General features: G+C 38.0%; 3 protein-coding genes across 4 annotated transcripts; 2 read left to right on the plus strand and 1 right to left on the minus strand.

Annotated features, from left to right (window-relative positions):
• The first annotated feature begins 283 nt into the window (after window positions 1–283).
• Window positions 284–5,133, plus strand: LOC103449056 (general transcription and DNA repair factor IIH helicase subunit XPD). Its single transcript, XM_070807655.1, is given in 15 exon segments — window positions 284–520; window positions 523–914; window positions 1,049–1,079; window positions 1,082–1,253; window positions 1,381–1,493; window positions 1,565–1,585; window positions 1,588–1,967; window positions 2,286–2,479; window positions 2,666–2,846; window positions 2,974–3,098; window positions 3,506–3,595; window positions 3,752–3,830; window positions 3,923–3,999; window positions 4,109–4,217; window positions 4,684–5,133. Coding segments are annotated over 15 exon segments (2,187 nt in total). The 5' UTR covers window positions 284–381; the 3' UTR covers window positions 4,768–5,133.
• Window positions 5,134–5,481: 348 nt separating this feature from the next.
• LOC103449015 (basic helix-loop-helix protein A) lies at window positions 5,482–13,382 on the minus strand. Of its 2 annotated transcripts, none has more exons than XM_029087752.2 (7): window positions 12,735–13,382; window positions 12,378–12,635; window positions 9,629–9,725; window positions 8,835–8,906; window positions 7,992–8,568; window positions 5,963–6,906; window positions 5,482–5,870 (listed from the first exon to the last, which is right to left on the minus strand). In XM_029087752.2, the coding sequence occupies exons 1-7, from the start codon at window positions 12,842–12,844 to the stop codon at window positions 5,784–5,786; spliced, it is 2,145 nt and encodes a 714-aa protein (XP_028943585.1). In that variant the 5' UTR covers window positions 12,845–13,382; the 3' UTR covers window positions 5,482–5,783.
• Window positions 13,383–18,557: 5,175 nt separating this feature from the next.
• Window positions 18,558–19,127, plus strand: LOC139189561 (secreted RxLR effector protein 161-like). The gene has a single exon (XM_070808538.1). The coding sequence runs from the start codon at window positions 18,558–18,560 to the stop codon at window positions 19,125–19,127; it is 570 nt and encodes a 189-aa protein (XP_070664639.1).
• Window positions 19,128–20,376: the final 1,249 nt, after the last annotated feature.

The following is a 20,376-nucleotide window of genomic DNA, read 5'->3' on the forward strand; positions in this document are numbered from 1 at the left end:
AGTTAATAAACAATGGTACGTGTTACACAAGCTTAAGACCACGGTGATAGTATACTCATTACATATATATCATTTACATTATTTGAACTTACATTGACTATTGAAAGAGTTCATAAAAGATATAGATTGAAGCCCATCTTACAATTCGACTTGTTTTATATTTTATGAACAGATGATATTGTCTACGCTAACAAGTTGAAGTGGGCTTAGACTCAACTTTAATTTAAATTCGTCTTTATTAAGAATCGAACTTTAGCATTCTCACTCTATACAGTTACAAGGGGCTACAAACCAACTTCTAACCCAACGTCTACATAAAAACCATAGCCACCGTCCCTCTCGGTCTCAGTCAGTGCCAAAACCCAAAACCTCACTAAAACCATGAAGTTCCAGGTCGAAGACGTGACGGTCTACTTCCCGTACGACCACTTATACCCGGAGCAATACACCTACGTGCTCGAGCTCAAGCGCGCCCTCGACGCCAAGGGCCATTGCCTCCCCGAGATGCCCACCGGCACTGGCAAACCATCGCCCTCCTCTCTCTCATCGCCTCCTACACTCTCTCCAAACCCCAAAACCCCGTCAAGCTAATCTACTGCACCCGCACGGTTCACGAGATGGAGAAGACGCTCGCCGAGCTCAAGCTCCTCCACAATTACCAGGTCAAGCATCTGGGTCCGCAGGCCCAGATCTTGGCGGTCGGTCTTTCATCGAGGAAGAATCTTTGTGTTAATTCGACAGTGTTGGCGGCGGAGAATCGGGATTCTGTGGATGCGGCTTGCTGGAAATTGACTGCCAGCTGGGTCAGGAACTTGGCGGCGGAAAACCCAAATGTGCCAACTTGTGAGTTTTATGAGGAGTATGAGAAAGCTGGGTCTGGAGCTGTTTTGCCTCCTGGGGTTTATACATTGCAAGTATTGCTCAATTGGGTTTTTGATAAATTTTGTTTCTTTGAATTTGGTTTTGAAAATTTTGTTTCTTTGTTTATGTTTTCGATCCGGATTGGAGTGATTGCAATTGGGTTGGTTTGTTTTGTGTGAAAAATTAGGATTTGAGGGCGTATGGGAAGCAGAGATGGTGGTTTATAGTTATCAGTACATGCTTGATCCCAAAGTGGCTGGGATTATTTCCAAGGAAATGCAAAAGGAGTCTGTTGTTGTGTTTGATGCGGCTCATATTATCGATAATGTGTGTATTGAAGCGTTTAGTGCTAGTGCGAGGAGGCAGACAATTGAGGGTGCCAGGAGGAATTAGTAAGATGCAGCATGAAATTGAAAGGTAGGTGCTTCATTTATCTGTCTCTTTATATTCAATCATGGTTTGTTTAAAAACTGGCTAAGATTATTTCGAGATAGGCTTGTTTCGAGCTTTCTTAGTTAGTGCCCTTACATTTAATACAGATTTTCATTCATTTGCTTGACATGATGCAGATAGATTGCTTAAAGAATACAACCGGCTAGTTGAGGGTTTGGCACAAGGAGGAAACCTACCTAGTATGTTGATTGCTCATTCCCTTGATTTTGTCCCAAGTTCTCATAACTTATTATTTCTTCTGTGTATGGAGTCACGGATACTTGGCTTAAAAATCTGCTCTACCTGATGATATTTTGAAGGAGGCTGTGCCTGGAAATATTCGTAAAGCGGACCATTTTGTGCATGTGTTACGAAGATTGGTCAATCATCTGGAAGTCCGTCTTGAAACCGAGAATGTTGAGAAGGAGGGCCCGGTTAGTATTGTTGCCACTATCAGTTCACAAGCTGGAATTGACCAGAAAACTCTTAAGTTTTGTTATGATCGCCTACACTCACTAATGATGACGTTAGAAATTACTGACACAGATGAACTCTTACACATTCAAACGATTTGCGACTTTACGACACTTGTGGGGACATACACTCGTGGATTCTCTATGATAATTTAACCATTTGATGAGAGAATGCCACACATTCCTGATCCTGTTTTACAGGTTAGTTTTGTGTTATTCATTCTTTTCAAATTACTTTTTTTTTAATAAAATGAACATTGAATGATTTCTGAAAATTGAAAAATTGGTTAAAAACAAAAAATATTTTACACCACTTTCAACAATTTATAAAATTTTATGTCCACTCTAATGAAACTAATGATGCGATGGTTTTATAAAATCTTCCTGCAATATGTTTCCTTGCATATTTACTATTATGAGTCTGTCTGCCTTTACTTGATCTACTTATATTGCTTCGGTAATGGATGGACTGAAGACTTATTCAGTTATAATCTAGTCTTTTCATATTTGGTATTCCAGCTTTGCTGTCATGATGCTTCACTTGCCATAAAGCCTGTATTTGATCGATTTCAATCAGTTGTGATTACATCTGGAACCTTGAGCCCAATTGATCTCTACCCCCATCTTCTTAATTTCCATCCTGTCATCAGTCGAAGTTTTACTATGTCATTAACAAGAGATTGCATATGCCCAATGGTTCTCACCCGTGGAAGGTATAACATCAGAAAAGTGTTTTTTGTGCTTACATTTCATTTCTCTTGATTCATTCTAGTAGGGGAGTTGTAAACTTGAGTACTTTACTAATCATATTGTTCTTATCAGATCATAAATTGCCTATTATATTTAGCACTTACTCATATTAGGTTGTATCTAAAAGTTGCTCACGTATGTTATTTCAGTGATCAGGTTCCAGTAAGTACCAAATATGATATGAGAAGTGATCTTGGCGTGGTAAGGAACTATGGGAGGTTGCTGCTGGAGATGGTTTCTGCTGTTCCAGATGGGGTTGTATGTTTTTTCGTCAGTTACTCTTATATGGATATGATAGTCAATAGCTGGAATGAAAATGGAATTTTGAAGGTAACTCCACTATCTATGTCTCTTGCTTTTCCTGGGTATCTATGGACTTTTCCTTTGTCCTCTTCTCCAAGTTTTCGATGAAGTTAGTTTTTCAGAAAGGTGCTTACTGCTCCCATTATTGCCACAGGAAATAATGCAGCATAAGCTTGTTTTCATCGAGACCCAAGATGTGGTAGAGACTACTTTGGCTCCTGACAATTACCGTAAGGCTTGTGACTGTGGGAGGGGTGCTGTCTTCTTGTCTGTTGCCAGGTTTTATAAAAATTCAGAATTTCTTATTATTATATTTCAAACAAATCCTGAAATTTGAAACTACCTGTTATCCAATAAAAACCCAAAATTCCTCAAGCTGCGTTATATACTCATCACCAATACATTGCAGGATTCATCATGACAGGGGCTTTTGCTCATGGAGCTATATTTTTTGTTAGAGATTACAATCCGGAACAGAATGAGGATAATGTATTCTCAAACTATGCAATTAAAATAAAAATGTGGGAGTGCAAAAAGATGGAGTACCCTTTTGCTGTTTGTGTACGCTGTCATATTTAGAAAGCTATCCATTGTTTCTTGCCACACGCAATTCAGACCTTTCAATATTACAATTGATGCGCGACACAGTTTCTGTAATGAGTAACATTATGTCTGTACTTTCACAGAGGAAAAGTAGCTGAAGGAATAGACTTTGATCGATATTATGGACGATTGGTGATCATGTTTGGCATTCCTTTCCAGTACACATTAAGCAAGTGAGTTCATTTTTTTGTTAAATCTCTTTTGTTTTATTAAGTGAAAAAGGGAATTTCGAATCAAATTTTCTGCATGTTTTAAAGTTTTGTGTTTGGGGGTTTTGTTGAACTGAAACAAATGCTACGTCTGGGGGCTTGACGTATTTTTTCTCACAGGATTTTGCTTGCACAGCTGGAATACTTGCGGGATACCTTTCAAATAAAGGAGGGAGACTTTTTGACATTTGATGCCTTGGTATCACTGCAGTGCCTTTCGTATCATCTAAGAAATATTTGTTTGTTTTTTAAGACATGTTTTCTGAACTTTTTGGGTTCTGTATGGTGCAGAGACAAGCAGCTCAATGTGTAGGCCGAGTCATCCGGTCAAAAGCGGACTATGGCATGAAGATTTTTGCTGACAAAAGGTTTGTGTTTTTTTGTTTTATCAATTGAATTCCAAAATCGTGAATTCACAACTGGAAGGTCTAGTTAAAATTTAGGCACTGATTTTTGGGTGCTTAACTTCAACTTCAGATGTAGCCGTCATGACAAGCGATCCAAATTGCCTGGATGGATACTGTCGCATTTACGTGATGCACATCTGAACTTGAGCACGGACATGGCTCTGCATATAGCACGAGAGGTTTGTCCGTATTTGTTATCACATATTTCCACTATCTTAGTATGGTCATTGATTTGCCTGAAATAAGCATATCTATTGTACTTTGTATTTGTGGTTTTACTTGCGAGTCATTTATCAACCATTTTACTAGTCTGTTGTGACCTAGTAAATAATTAGGTTCCATACTTCTATCCCCATCCCTTTACATCTGTGCTAGATGATTTCGAGATCCAAAGAGAATAAACTAGAAGGATCAAAACCGAAGCATTGAAACACAATTTTTTGGTCTGATGAAGTTTGATTGCTACTTCTTCAACTAAGTCAGAAAAACATCTGAAAGTACCTTAGCATTTACTTTATTTTTTTGCCAGAATCACCCAGTGTCATGATGATAAAATCGAACTTTCATCTTGTTAAAGCTCTTGGCTCACTTGCGATTTACCTTTTGGTATTCTAGCATGTTAATCTTCTCTTATCTTGAAAACAGTTCCTTAGGAAGATGGCTCAACCATATGACAAGGTTGGTGGCGGCAGCGGTAAGAAAACCCTTTTATCCCAAGAAGACATATAGAAGACGGGTGAAAGCATTGCTAATGGTTTGCTGTGTTAAGGACTCTGCCTGAAAGCAAAGTGAGTGTCGCGGTTTGTGGGCTATTGGTTCTTCATTAGCTAATTATCAGTCCTACACAGAGGGGTTTGGCTGCGTAGGACACTTTGTTTTCGGTGATCTGAGCATTTACTTACCGGAGCATGGCCCAGGATTACGATAAAAATTTCGCTCAAATTCAATTTCCGGGTTTCAGGACTGAAACATGCTGTACAAATTCAGTCTTGTGGGTTTTTGGCTTGTAGTTTTGTCTTTGAACCTCAGTTTTGACTCGTTATTAGATTTTTACCATCCCCATGAATTTATAAAAGTTCTGTCTAATTATCCTCATTTCTCTCTGCTGATTGGTTCCCCAATGAATTTTCCTTTTGCATAACTTACGGAGATTTTAGATGGATGCTATTATCGGCACTCCAAGACAATCATTCACTCCTCGTGTAATGATGTTCTTGAAAAGATGTAGGATGACGTTATTTTAGTGTTGGTCGTAGCTTTGATTTTAGACCATTTCATTAGGGGAAGGGGAATTCAAACTCAGGACCTCGAGTGCAAGGGAAAATATTCTTAATCAACTGAATTACATGCCCCCTGCTAGAATTAAGCACATTTAATGCATAAGATGACTATAGTTTGATGACGAATGTAATTCAAAAGACTATGCAATGACACCAAAACATGTAAGATAGAATAATTTTGGAGCTCGTTTTAGATTATGCTGAATGTCTCATAAACAATACCGTGTTAGATTACATTACAGGAGAATAAACAATAAACATAAATTAGAAAAAAGAAAAAAAAAATGTTCTACTTAATATGGTACAATGTACAGCAAGTAGTACTGATGATGCTTGCTAGCTAGAGCTACTTGGAAATATGGAATCAGAATTATTTTGGTTTCCACATTTTCCTCCTTCAAAATTCTTTAATTACGTACACAAACCCTAAATGATCCTGCAGATTTCGACACAACTAATAACATATTAAGAGTCAGATTGGGGTATAATTTGATTTATCACCCTCTTCACTTCCGTTATACTTACTTTCTTGCCACTGACGTTATCCTTCACCTGAAAAAATAATTCAAAATGTAAAAAAAATAAGAAAAAAATAATTCTCATTAACTAATATTGCATGGTGATACACTATCTAAATTATGTACCTTGGCTCTTAGTTCAGCTACGAAAAATCCGTTATTCAATGAGGACTGGACCACCGTGGTCTCAATTCTTAGCTCCCTAAGTGTTCGCATCACATCAAGCAATAACCCTTCTCTATACGGGCACTGGAGCTCCAACAACCCATCACTCTCGATTATCGACACCTCTAGAGAAGTCCCCGTCACCATAGGTGTCGGTAAAGGTTCTGGCTGAGGTGGTGGCGGGGGTGGTGAAGGCGGTGAGTCCTCCATTACTTTAGCCTTACCAATGGCGACACCGCCACTTCCCTCCACAATCCTCAACTTCCTTTTATCGGACCCGGGTGGACCTCCTTGGGTCCGCTCCACTAGCGTGAGCCCACTTCGCAACTCTTTACAACTATTGGACCTTTGCATTTCCCCGGATGATCTTGACCGTTGATCTTCCTCCACCAGCATGTTACGTGCCTCGAGATCCTGAATTTTGTTACGCAGTTGCTTTACATACTCGATTGTGTCTCCTAATATCGAAGCCTTGTCCATTTTTGTCACAAAAGGCACCAGGGACCTTAGTATAATAAACCTCTCATTAAGCTTCTCTCTACGACGTCGTTCCGCTAACACATGATTAGCACTGAGCTCGTCTTGTGGGGTCCCTTTCCTCAACCGTGTCGAGCCTTCGCCCTCCTGAAATTTTGGCGAGTTCTCGTCGCGATATTTTGAGTGGAGGAACGGTACACTAAACAAAATATATTTCAAGAGCCATTGGGACGTGCCTTCAACCGGCATGAGGAAGTGGTGATCAACCCGGCTCGACCACTTGGCGAAAGCTGATTGAGTCAAGCAAGCTGTGTAGTCGGTGGACGATGAATCCATCAACTGAGTCACCTGTCCCTGCAGTATGGTGGAGACTGTCTCCGAGTAATGTGTGTCGTCATCATGTGTCAACTCCTCTAAAGCTAGGGGTCCTGCATAAACACACCAAACAAATTAGGTTGCAATAATTTGGTCAAGAAAATACTGTAACAATTAGTTACAAATTATAATAATGATTAGGTTAAAAGCTTGATCAAGAAATACTTAATTCAACAATTAGCATTGAACTTTACGAAGGTTAGTGGAAAAGTAGCTAATCATCAAGATATAATATGAAATCTAACGAACAAATTGGCCAGGTTTTTCGCGTGGCACGAAAAACCATGCATGCAGGTTGTACTTTTGAATTAGGGTTTTATCTTTTTCAAACCATCTAGTAGAATCCCGAGAAGCGATGATGTTTTCAGGGATCGCTGCAGCAAGTGGAAAGCTCAGTTTTGGACGGGAAAAGTAGGACCTACACGTTTGAGAAGTTGACCCATCTCCAACTCCAAGTAATAAGAAAAGAAACCCTACGTTGCAGTTTACACCAAGACAAAAATAAGCAAATAATAATCTGCCTTGCTAATTTCAAGAAGGAAAAAATGTACATGTTGATATGACAACTGCGAGACTACAAGTTAGGAGACATTAATTTCTCTGAAGACAAATGCTAAGAAGAGTTAGAATTCTTGGTAAATTCTATGCCTTGCTAATTATATATTTGATATAAAATTTTATAATATTGATAAGAAAATTAACGTTAAACTGTAAAGTGACCGAGAGTCTCATCTTGAGTGAGTCTACTTAAAATTTCTCCTCTCCATGCTGCTACATAATATTATTATTTATTTACTGTATACAATAGGATATGTATCATGAGATTGATATGTTTAATTTACTATATTAACAAAAAAAAAAAAGCGTAATAATACAATTTGATGGTGTTTAGGTATTTATATATTTTAAAATAAATATGTATTTAGAATGAACACTGTTGACGGTGTATAAATAAAAGCGCCATGGCCATGTGCATAGAAAACCTTGAAGTTATGAAACCATATTGTATAATCAACATATCTAGCTCGCATTTTTAAGGAAACCAATATCTATAATATTATTGATTTTAAATTTTAATTTATAAGATTAAGAATTGAAAAAAAAATAAAAACAAAAGAAGAGTATACCAATTAATTACCAAGTTTTGTAGTACCTGTGTGCGGCGGTTGAAGGCCACTGCTCAGCGGCTCTTGTACTGACGGACGCCGCCTGGTCGACTCGGCTCGATACGAGTCAGCTTGTCTCTGCTGATCCGCTGGGTTCCTAGACTGACTCACAGCTAACAAGTGGAAATCAGAGTCCAAGTTATTTGAGGCATCGTCCGGGGAGCCTAGCCGGATGTCTTCGGACATCTCGAGTTGCATGAGCTCGCTTGGCTCGGCTACCGCGGCCAAAACCTGAGGAGGGTTTGCGGCGGGAACAACGGCTCCACCATTGCGGCCCGTTTCGGCTTCGGAGTCGGACTCGGCTCCTCCGTCGTCCTCCTCCTGATTATCATCTTCTTCTTCGTCCTCTTCGTCTTCTTGGGCGGCGTTGAGAGGAGGGTTGGTGCACATGGCCTGGAGAAGGTGCGGAGAGTGGAAATGTGGGTGATCGGATGAGGCGGCGGGGTTGGATGTGGAGTGCTCGGAGAGGGCGGGTTTTGGTGGCGGAGGGTGGTGGTGGTCAACGAAGAAGGTTTTGACGTGTTCGACGAAGGCGTGGTCTTCTGGAACCTACATTAAATTAATACGTACAATAATAAAATAATTAATAAAAATTAAACATGCATAAATAATTGACCTTAGACTAATGGTAGGGCAAATGGTAGGAAGACAAAATTTATAACCTAAATGATGTCACCCCAATAAGAAATAATCAGTTAAATAGTAATAATTATCAATTTTCAAGTCATTTAATTTATAATTTTTTTGTCTACAATTTAGTTTCTTTGACATTACTCCCCACCTTTTAATATGACCAAACAAAAAGTGTTACATACCCTCTCTGTGGTGCCAAATTCTACGACGCCATCTAGAAGAGGAATGCACACCACGGTCTGTATACGAGCACTCTGTAGAGTCATGCAAAGAAATACAATTTAGTAGTGCATAATACGTGAAAACATAATCTCTATAAATCCTATATGGAAAGGCAGCATTATGGTACTTAGTTTTCATTTTCAAGCACGACATCCTAAACTACGTTAATTTACAATAATCGAATTTGATATATATATATATATATATATATATATTTTTTTTTTTTTTTGACAAATGATATTATCTGCATGAAAGGAGAGGGGATTGACTTAACCTCACGATGGACTAGGAATTAATAATGTGATTTAAATTTTCCTTTGACGAGAATCAAACCTAAGACCTTTCACTTACAAGTATAAGAGGAATACCACTATACCGTAATACTAAGTGGCATCAAATTCAAAATAAAGTACATGGGAATGACACATTATTCTGACATAATTATTACCTACTTATGCCAAACTTCTTTTTGGTTACATTAGAGGGTTACAAACTCTGAACCTAGCATACTCGTACTCATCACCATACATGCTCACACTCACCATTAGGCTAATCTGGATGGCTTACTTTTACCAAACTCTAGTAATTTAGGAAACATGACAACAAAAACAAGACATATATAGGGTGTGGAATTAATCCCTAATTAAGTAGCGTTGGAGGCCGTCTAGTTTATTGAGTTTTACAGAGCATGTTGTATTTATAAAGCTGCACAAAGGAAGATAGAGGTTGGCTTTGTTTAGTGTACAGATGGTACCTTTGCCAAAATAGCTCTGGAAAAGGTTTTGCTATCGACCTCGTTTGCACCGGTGAGCCATACATGCTGCCTCCTTGCGTATGCTTTCCCTGGCAACCTACGTTCGCACACATATCAAAATCTTTCTTAATCATTCTTTTAATTATTATCCTATCATGATCATGTAGTATAAAGCTAGCTATATATGCTCACACAAAGCTTTGATAGATGAAAAGGAAGTTACACATATAATTGTGCAAATAAATGGACAGGCCTATATATATAGGACGTGGGATGCATGTTGCTGCTAGGTTTAGGTCTTGTTTGAAAATGTTTTTCTGAACATCGGTTATGCTCATAACCACTTCTGATTGGAACTCGATTGGAAGAACTTCTATTACAACCACATTGAATGTTTTAATAAAATCCTAGGTACTTTTTTACAAGTATTTGAAATGCTATTTTCAACGAAGCATCTACTCATAAAAAGCACTATCGATTGCTTTTCTAACTCATAAGTGTTTCTAACCTTTTCCTTCGAAAATTATAATAAACACTTTTAATTATTTAATAGGGGTTTTAGCTATGTTATGGATCTTGAACATTTAAATGATAGAAATACCGACATGTACAAGCAAACTAAGTCGAGTGCTACCGCATGTGGTGGGTGCCGAAGGGCATCTCTAAAGCTCATGACCTAGAGCTAGAGAGCTGCAGTATTTACATTATATCTATATATAATTTAACTCATTTTTTTGAAAAAGCATGTTGTTTTACATCCAGTGGAGTTTAACAAGGGGCATAACAGTACGGGCCCGGCCGATACATTATTTGACCTACTCCACACAGAGAGAGACTTTTAGCTGTGTGCTGGCATTGATGAACACATTTGGTTGTATGTTATCCCAAACTAGTAGCAGGTGAATAATATAGTGATGAGAGTATGGAAAAAAGTTTTCAATGTGCTGGAACACAGCCTTATATACCAAGTGCCATAATACAATTGGTTAGAATTTTTTTTTTCAAGTTTGCAACCAATTATATTATTACATTTGATTTATTGAGCCGTGTGTCTGGGCAAATTGAAAAATCTCTCTCCAGCTAACTAGCTAGGTGGTAAAAAAAATTAATTTATATATAATTAATTTCACTCCATCTATAAATTGCCAAATCTCTTTGCAGAGTCCCAGAATATATTCCCCCACCAGTTTCTAAATTAAGTAGTTTCCAATCTCAAATTGTAAAAAATTTAACAAACGTACCTATGCAAACTGCCCTTCATTAACTCCTCAAGAGACTAGAATTCCATAAGTAGTGTAGTTATATAAAAAAGCAAGAAGAATATCACAATGATCAAATACTTTATTCATATAACAAACACAAAACAACATCAATAAAATTAAAGTTTGGTTAATTAGCACAAACTATATATAGGGTGGTGATATCCACACATTTTTTTGACTTTCTACACACTCCTCTTAAATTTTGGCTGTGGATCGAATGAATTGAAGAAGATCAAAGAATAAAAAATAACAAGGATGTACGATAGGTAAAAAGACGTGTGTGGAAAGCACCACTTGTATATATAGAAGCAACTTCTTTAACAAGAATTTCGTTTTACTTTAAGGTTTAGCGTTTAGGGTTTTGACAAGGAGGGACTCGTATACATATCATGTATTATCTAAAATTGACTAAAAGAACAGACATATCATTGATATCTGTATGTATACAGTTTATACGTATGACACATGTACACAAAGAGACAAAGCAAGAACAAACAAACAATACATCACCAAACTAACAACAAGGTACTTCTGTTATAAAGAACTTGTTTGGGCTTGCAAAGGTCTAGACTGACAGACATTGGAGGACGGTGGTGTTGTTGTCAGTGACTCAATGTATTGGAAGTGATGATACTTTCTCTCCAGAGAACCACATGTGCCAAGATGCACTCTTTCGCACTTACCCACAGCCTTACTCGTGTAGCTAAATAATATTTCATCTTTTGAAGAAATACAGTTCCGGACATTTACAGTGTGCCCTCTAGTCTATATATAGAAAGCAAAGTTAAGAGTATTTGTCAAATATCATAAATGTCATCGGCAAGTATCAACCAAAAATGTTGAAATGTTAGATGGGAGGCTCAATACGTAGGCCAGTGTTTGTACTCATGCAACTATACCAATTATTAAATCCATCAACCACAATACGTATGATACCAGAAAGTGAGCCCATTTTAGATAATCAAAGATTTTATTTGCGGTAGTTGTTAGTACTGATCGACAATACCTCTAAATATGTATTATGTATGTGTTAGAGGAAAGTGTATATAGAGTTGTTATCCGTATATCAAAATAGTAAATCTACTTTCATCCCTAATTATAGTACTCGAGTTACACTTAAGCTTTTGGGAATGAAAGAAGATGAGGATAAAACCAATTTGAGTTAATAATAGCAACATTGATAGGGTTTTTCATTATATATTGTAAATCAAGGAAATATTTTAACTAAAATTTTCTTTTTATGTATGCGACATAACAGCAGTGTGAAAAAATTAATAAAAGCGTTGAATATTCACAGTACTATAGTTTTTTTTTTCCTAGTAATAGTTGCAGAGTCTGCACTGAACTTACACCACAAAAGCAATAATATTTGCCATGCGATTATTAAAAATTAAAGAAGCTTGCAGAGAAGGAGAGGAGCATGGAATTCAATGCAAGCCAAGTAATTAAACAGAAGCATAACTGATGAAGCGCTATTATTTGCTTACCCGACGCCGGGGGGAAAGGAGAATGAGACGCACATCAAGTAGAACCATTCAGATTCGGTTAAGTCCTCCGGGGACAAGGAAGCGCAAGGGCGGCGTGCTGGGGGCTGGTTTGTCTCTCCAGCGGACAAAGAGTCGTAGAGTTCTCTGAGTTGCTGGCTCCTCTGGAGAGATGCCTCATCGGCACTCACTTCCATTGGTTGCACTGTCTTCCTCGTCTTGATAGCTCCATTATAGTACCCATCTGACCATACTAAGATCCTGATGTATATTACAATTTATTATTTAATCTTCCTGAAGAATTAATGAATTGAAATGAAATTGAAGGTAGAGTAGGGCTTCTGGGTTAGGTAGACGTACCCTTGTTGGGGACAGATTTGCCAGAAGAGACTGTAAGTCCATTGGACATATTGAACTGAGGCCTGCAACATACCGCGGAGGCGGCTGCTGCTTGGCGGCGGTGCAGCCATTTTTGGTCACCTGACCTTCTCTCTACCTCTACTAATCTTAATTAGAGAGAGAGAGAGAGTTGAGCTTGAGCTAGCTACCCTTTTCCCCTAACTCTCCCTCTGAAATAACATCTAGATTAAGCAAAAATTAAGGATTAAGAGAGAAGAAGAATAAGGGAGTTGTACTTTTGGGGATTTGGGTTTGATTGGTTAGTGAGCAGGCAGCAGAAAGGAGGAGGTGGATTTGCAGAGCTAGCTAATGATCAAACACCTTTGATGTTTGAGAGGTAAACTAACATATGATGAGTACATACAGAAAGGGGAAAGAGAAAGTTGGAGGACTTTAAGGAGAGAAGAGAAGGTGAGGAGAATAATAAAGCAAACCTGCTGAGACCTGCAGGTGTGAGGGAGAGAGAGAGAGAGAGAGAGAGAGAGAGAGAGAGAGGAGTTAAGAAGAAGAGTGAAAAGGTAGATGATGACTTTGAGGAAGATACGTTAGTTGCATCCCAAGAAATACCATCGGCCCTTATCTTTTTAAAGAGTTATATCGCACAAGCATATTATTAACTAACATCATATGACAATGATACAAGAATTTATGTAATTTTTTTTTCTACTTAACGTTTGTTATCAGTAAAAAAATATAATCATGTTACATAAGTTGTTCTCTTCTGTAAACAAGGCGACAATGTTAAAAATTCAGTGGAAATACGAAGGGTCGTTGGATATGGTTGATGGGAAGAGTTAGAACATGAGCGAGAAAGGGTTTAGATATTGTGGGGGGTTTTGACTGGTCGGTCTACCAGACAGTACTGAGTCATGCTGTGCCCGCTTCTCCTGAATTTGTTAGTTGTGCTGAGCCTGCGCGCGTGACTTCATATGATTGCAATATTGAGTGGACCTTTCTTTTGTGGTCTGAGGAGAGAGAAGGGAGTAGGTGGCCAAAGACTGGGCGTTGGAGTGATTTCAGTTTAGAATACATGAGCATGTGAAAGTCGAAGCTACCAATATTTCCACATCCACTTGTCAAAATGTGTTAAGTACATGGCATACTAAAGTTTCATTCCAAAGTCGCAAGAAATTTTTATAAGCTTCAAAAAGTCACGTAGTATACTATTTCACGTGTTATAATAAAAGTGAACGACATAGTTAACATGTTCTGTTTATGAAGTATATCTATTCATAAAAAATAAATCGTGGCATTATATAAGGAGATTACATGACTATGTTCTAAATACACTAAAATTTTAAGAGCGAAATTGATCTTGAAGTAAGACTTTTTTAGAATTAGAAATGTCACCACATAAAAATACAAGAGAGAAATTACTATTTTTCTATTTTAGTTTTCTCTTTCCTCCCTATACTATATATATAAACTCCAACTAATTAATCCGGTGAAATTCAACACATTAGTCAAATTCAAGACATTAGTCACTAGGGTTTTGTTTTTTATTTCCCAGGTCGTTGTCTTTAATTTAATTTTATAAAAAAAGGAAATCCTAGCTAGTTAACATAATCAGTGTGTCTAGTACTTCTATTTTTTTTTTTCAATTTGATTGAGATTTTATTTATGTTAAATTTGTGCTTTGTTTTTACTTAAACATTATTAAGTTGTCTCTTTTTTTGTTTTCCTTTTTTTGTCAGCAAGCATATATTGCTTTCTCGAAGTGTACGTGAACAATGAAAGATCATGTGCTACAATAGGAAAAGATAAGTTTTGCAATGAGACTGAAGCGACCAAGGAGGAGAAAAAGAGCCATAAACAAAACAAAGAATCACACTGGAAGAGTCCACTCTCAAGCCAAATATTTTGCTAAGCATGCGGTTGAGCCAACTTAAAAACAAGGATGACAACATGATTCCCCATGCTCTGGAAGAAATCATCAATAAAACACCCCACAATCCGCACTAGTCACGGAAAACACTTTAAGCTGCATAACCTGATGAGTTACCCTTAGCAAGCACACATTTGTATTTACTTTGATCCTAGGACACCGAGGAGGATGCCAAAGAACCAGAAATATAGAAGTAGCGTTGCAAAAATTACCAAGATTCTGTTAAGAGTTTTAGTTAAGTTTTAATTAAATTTTCAATTAAATAATGCTGACTAATTATGTAGAGACTTAGTCAAGCACAAGTACTAGTTTGTAGGAGTCGGATGAGGATGTTCACCATGATTAGGTTTGCTTCCATTGCTTAGGGATGAGAACTCTCCACGAAATCAGCATATGATCGTGGGAGACTTGTTATTTGTTTTCAGTCTTTCCCCTTAAAACTGTAACCTTCCTTTGAAATTGATAGGAAGAACAGTTCAATATTTTACGTGAGTTTTCATTCTTAAGAGCTCTGCTAGGGTTCTTGAAAGAGTTCTACGTTTATTAAAACCAACATTTGGTATACGAACCAGTTTTTTAGGGATCTCAGCAAGAAATAATGTCAAGTGAGAAGGCAACTAAAAGCTTTGTGCAGCTAGCCATTCCTAAGTTCGATGGTCATTACGACCATTAGAGCATGTTGATGGAAAATTTCCTGAGGTCCAAAGAGTACTTTGACCTTGTGGAAATGGGAATTGATATACCTGAAGGTATTTTGACAGCAGCATAACAAAAGAAGGTTGATGAACTGAAACTGAAAGATTTAAAGGTAAAGAATTACCTATTCCAGGCGATTGATAGATCCATTCTCGAGAAGGATACCTCCCACCAAATATGGGAGTCATATTCGAAAAGCTATGTCAATGTCTACCAAGATGAGAATCCATGGTCACAAGATTGAAGACAATGAAGTCGTGGAGAAAATCATGAGATCAATGGCTCCCAAGTTCGACTACGTGGTCTGCTCCATTGAGGAGTCAAATGACATAGAGGATATGTCAATTGATGAGCTACAAAGCTCCTTGCTAGTTCATAAGCAGAAGCTCAACCGTGGAGGCTCCCAAGAGCAAGCTTTGAAGGCTTCCACCTTCACTGAATCTTCAAGTTCAAGAGGAGGAACATGACGTGGAAGAGGTGGATGTGGTTGTGGAAGAGGACGTCGAGGAGGTCGAGGAAATCGAGATGGTGGACGGTTTGGGAATAGAGATGATAACGAATCATCTTATGTTTCCAAGAAAGATGATGATTGTCAAGGCAAAGGCAAAAAGCAGTTTGACAAATCACAGGTTGAATGTTACAGATGTGGTAACTATGGGCACTGCATAAATGAGTGCTACACCAAGCTTCCTAAGGAGAAGGGAGAGAAGTTAAATTTCATTGAGAAAAATGGGGAAGAAACATTGCTGATGGCGTTTCATGTCATGGAGAATTTTGACCAAGAAACTTGGCATATGGATACTAGTTGCAGCAATCACATGAGTGGGTATAAACCATCCTTTGTTAATTTGGATGAAAGCTTTCATACAACTGTAAGCTCTGGAGACAAGTCAACAGTGAACGTGATGGGAAAAGGAGAGATTCAAATCAAGACTAGAAATGATTTCATTGAGACAATTTCAAATGTCTTTTTCATTCCTAATTTGAAAACAAACCTTTTAAGCGCTGGACAGCTTCAAGATAAAGGGTATAAGATCACCATATTTCAAGGAAAATGTGAAATATATGATCCAAAGAGAGACTCCATAGCTGTGGTGAAGATGTCACCAAACAGGCTGTTCCTGTTAAAGCTTAAGAGTGTAAATACCTGTATGGTTGCAAAGGAAAATGATGAAACATGGCTGTGGCATCACAGGTTTGGTCACTTGCACTTCAATGGAATAAGAACACTTTATGAGAAGAAGATGGTGATTGGTTTGCCTAAAATCATAATCCAAACTAAGGTCTGTGAGGAGTGTGTCATAGCAAAGTAGCCAAGAGAAACATTTCCAAGTGGGAAAGCAACAAGGGCTCACTTAGTTTTGGAATTGGTTCACTCGGACCTATGTGGATCAATTAATCCAAGTTCAAATGGAGGGAAAAGGTATTTTATCTCATTTATTGATGATTTCAGTAGAAAAACATGGGTGTATTTCTTGCATAAGAAGTCAGAGGCATGTGATGCATTCAAGAGCTTCAAGGTTCTTGTTGAAAATGAATCTGAGAAGAAAATCAAGTGCTTGTGCATTGATCGTGGATGAGAGTTATGTTAAAAAGAATTTGAAGCTTTGTGTGATGAAAGTGGAATAAAGAGGCATCTTACTGCAGCCTACACACCGCAGCAAAATAAGGTCTCAGAGAGGAAAAATAGAACCATACTCAACATGGTTCGAACCCTTCTAGCAAAGGGATAAGTTCCAAATCACTTCTGGCTTGAAGCAGTTTATGGGTAGTTCATGTTCTAAATAGAAGTCCCACATTTTCTGTTAAAAATATAACACCCCAATAAGCTTGGAATGGAAGAAAGCTTTATGTAGAGCATTTCAAGGTGTTTGGGCGCATAACATATGCACACATTCCAGATGAGAGAAGGAAGAAACTGGACAACAAGAGTGAAAAATGTGTGTTTCTTGGTGTTAGTGATGTGTCCAAAGTTTACAGGTTATACAATCCTGAAACTGAGAAGATCATTATTAGTTGAGATGTGGTGTTTGATGAGAATGCAAAATGGAGTTGGTCAACAAACAAAACAACTATACAACAGATACAAGTTAATGATGTCTTTGATGGTGAAAACACCACGACTCAAGTCTCACCTTAAATTGAAGAAGTACCACAGCAGGTTGAAGAAGATAGATACACTAAGGGGTGAAGGTTTGAGAAAGAGGCCAGCTTGGATGATGGATTACGATACAAGCTACACAAGCTCAGATGATGACAATGCTCATTTTGCATTGTTTGTAGACAGTGATCCGATTACTTTTGAAGAAGCTTCAAAGGAGGTGAAGTGGAAATATGCCATGGAAAGTGAAATAAAGTCTATTGAAAAGAACAATACATGGGAGCCGACAAGTTTGCCTAAGGGACACAAGACTATTGGCTTCAAATGGGTCTTCAGAACCAAAGTCAATAAAAAAGGAGAAATAGAGAAGCAAGGCTCATTTGGTGGCAAAGGGATACAAGCAAAATCATGGCATTGATTACAAGGAAGTGTTTGCTCCTGTGGCTAAACAAGACTCAATAAGGTTGGTAATCTCACTTGCAGCTCAAAATTCATGGTTGATTTATCAATTGGACATAAAGTCAGCGTTTTTGCATGGAGAACTGTATGAGGAATTGTACGTCGATCAACCACAAGGATATGAAAAGAAGGGAGAAGAAGAAAAAGTGTATAAATTGAAGAAGGCACTTTATGGACTGAAACAAGCACCCTGTGCTTGGTACAGTAGAATTGATAATCATTTTGGAAGGCTTGGGTTTCAGAAATGTCCCTATGATCACTCACTCTATGTCAAGAGTGAAATTGGAGGTCAAATGTTAATTCTTTGCTTATATGTTGATAATTTGATATATACTAGTAACAATGTTGAGATGATGAAAGAGTTCAAAAAGTCTATGATGGAGGAATTCGAGATGACTGATCTCGAGCTGATGAGATATTTTCTGGGAGTTGAAGTCATTCTACTAGGAATTTTATTTGTTAGAAGAAATATGCACAAGAAATCCTTGAGAAGTTTAAAATGGCTGATTGCAAAGAGATTGGAACACCATTAGAGCCTGGACTGAAGTTATGTAAGGATATCAATGGAGTAGCAGTGGACAGTTCATTCTACAAGCAACTCGTGAGAAGTCTTATGTATTTGACTTTCACACAACCTGCTTTAATGTATGGTGTGAGTGCCATCAGCAGGTACATGGAGAGACCAACTGAAATGTATTTGAATGCAGCAAAACGTATTCTAAGATATGTAAAGGGAACAATTAACTATGAAGTGTTCTACAATAGTCAAGGAGGTTCAGATTTTGTTGGCTTCACTGACAGTGACTACGCTGGGGACATCGATGATAGGAAGAGTACTTCAGGACATGTTTTCATGATAAATTCTGGAGCAATTACATGGTCCTCAAAGAAGCAGCAAATTGTGACCCTATCCACTACTGAGGCTGAGCTTATGGCAGCTACCTCATGTGCATGTCAAGCTATTTGGCTAAGAAGGATGCTAGAAGCACTTGGTGATAAGCAAGAGGGTTCAACAATCATTTTCTATGATAAAATTTCTGCCATAAAGTTATCAAGAAATCTTGTAATGCATGGAAGAAGTAAGCACATTGATGTTCGCTTTCATTTTTTGCGAAATCTGTGCAATGATGGTGTAGTTGAGCTCGAGTATTGCAAGAGTGGAAATCAATTGGCTGATATACTCACAAAGTCACTCAAGCAGCCCTCTTTCTAGAAATTGAGGAAGCTACTTGGAGTGCATTCACTCAAACATCTTGAGAAGGAGTGGGTTGAAAACCTGGCAGGATATGTGATGGTCGAAGAAGTTGATGAAGATTTCCTGATGGTGTCTAAACCCTAAACTGTTTTCAGTAGAAATCAGTTTAAGGGAGGGTGTTAAGAGTTTTAGTTAAGTTTTAATTAAGTTTTCAATTAAATAATGCTGACTAAATATGTAGAGACTTAGTCAAGCACAAGTCCTAGTTTGTAGGAGTCGTGGATGAGGATGTTCACCACGATAAGGTTTGCTTCCGTTGCTTAGGGATGAGAACTCTCCACAAAATCAGCATATGATCGTGGGAGAGTTGATGTTATTTGTTTCAGTCTTTCCCTTTAAAACTGTATCCTTCCTTTGAAATTGGTAAGAAGAACAGTTCAATATTTTACGTGAGTTTTCATTCTTAAGAGCTCTGCTAGGGTTCTTGAAAGAGTTCTAGGTTTATTAAAACCAACAGATCCCAAGAGAAACTAATATTTCTTTATCCATAACACCACGGACATTACTTGGAGAAAGAGCTCCAACCTGCCTATGTCATATTGCATTTGCTAGTGTTCAGGGCATTAGCTTAATTAATTTTCCAGGTTCTGTGTCACTCTGTGATCATAGGCCTGGGAATTAACTTCATCAAGAAGCAGCAGCTAATGCAAGTCTCCTTCCATTTTTCTGATATGAAATGAATCTTAGCTCCGAAGTCTATATTGTCTGCTTGGCATCTGCAGTAAATTAACAAACAACGACGGCCCAATTTTTTCTCATTTTTTTTTTTTATTTTTTATTTTTTTATTTTTTAAGTTCAACTAGTATCGTTCATGAAATTTACACAACTCAGTACCTCCTCCAAAAAAGACCGAAGACTGTCACTACACCATAGAGTCGTGAAACACCAACTAAAAACATGAAACTTTTCTTCCAGTTATATTCTGGACAAGACCAAGTTGAGCTCACTTCAAGCTTTAAGAAGTCTACCTACCGGCCCTTCGGGCTTGTTTTGGTTCTCCGGAGGAACGACAAGCCCTCCATGTTGACCAAGGAAAGTGGCGAGTGCGAGCACTTGCAACAGTGTGTTAAATAGAGGCTAAGGGTACGTGTATTACCTTTCTAACATTACACTCTCTGTGGTTGTTCTTGAGACATGAATCTCTCATAATTTGGTGCATGTTATTTTCAAAGGCATGCATGGTTAAATAAGAACCACAAGTGCATG

This window comes from Malus domestica, chromosome 11, assembly GCF_042453785.1.
Source record: "Malus domestica chromosome 11, GDT2T_hap1".
Classification (NCBI taxonomy): domain Eukaryota; kingdom Viridiplantae; phylum Streptophyta; class Magnoliopsida; order Rosales; family Rosaceae; genus Malus; species Malus domestica.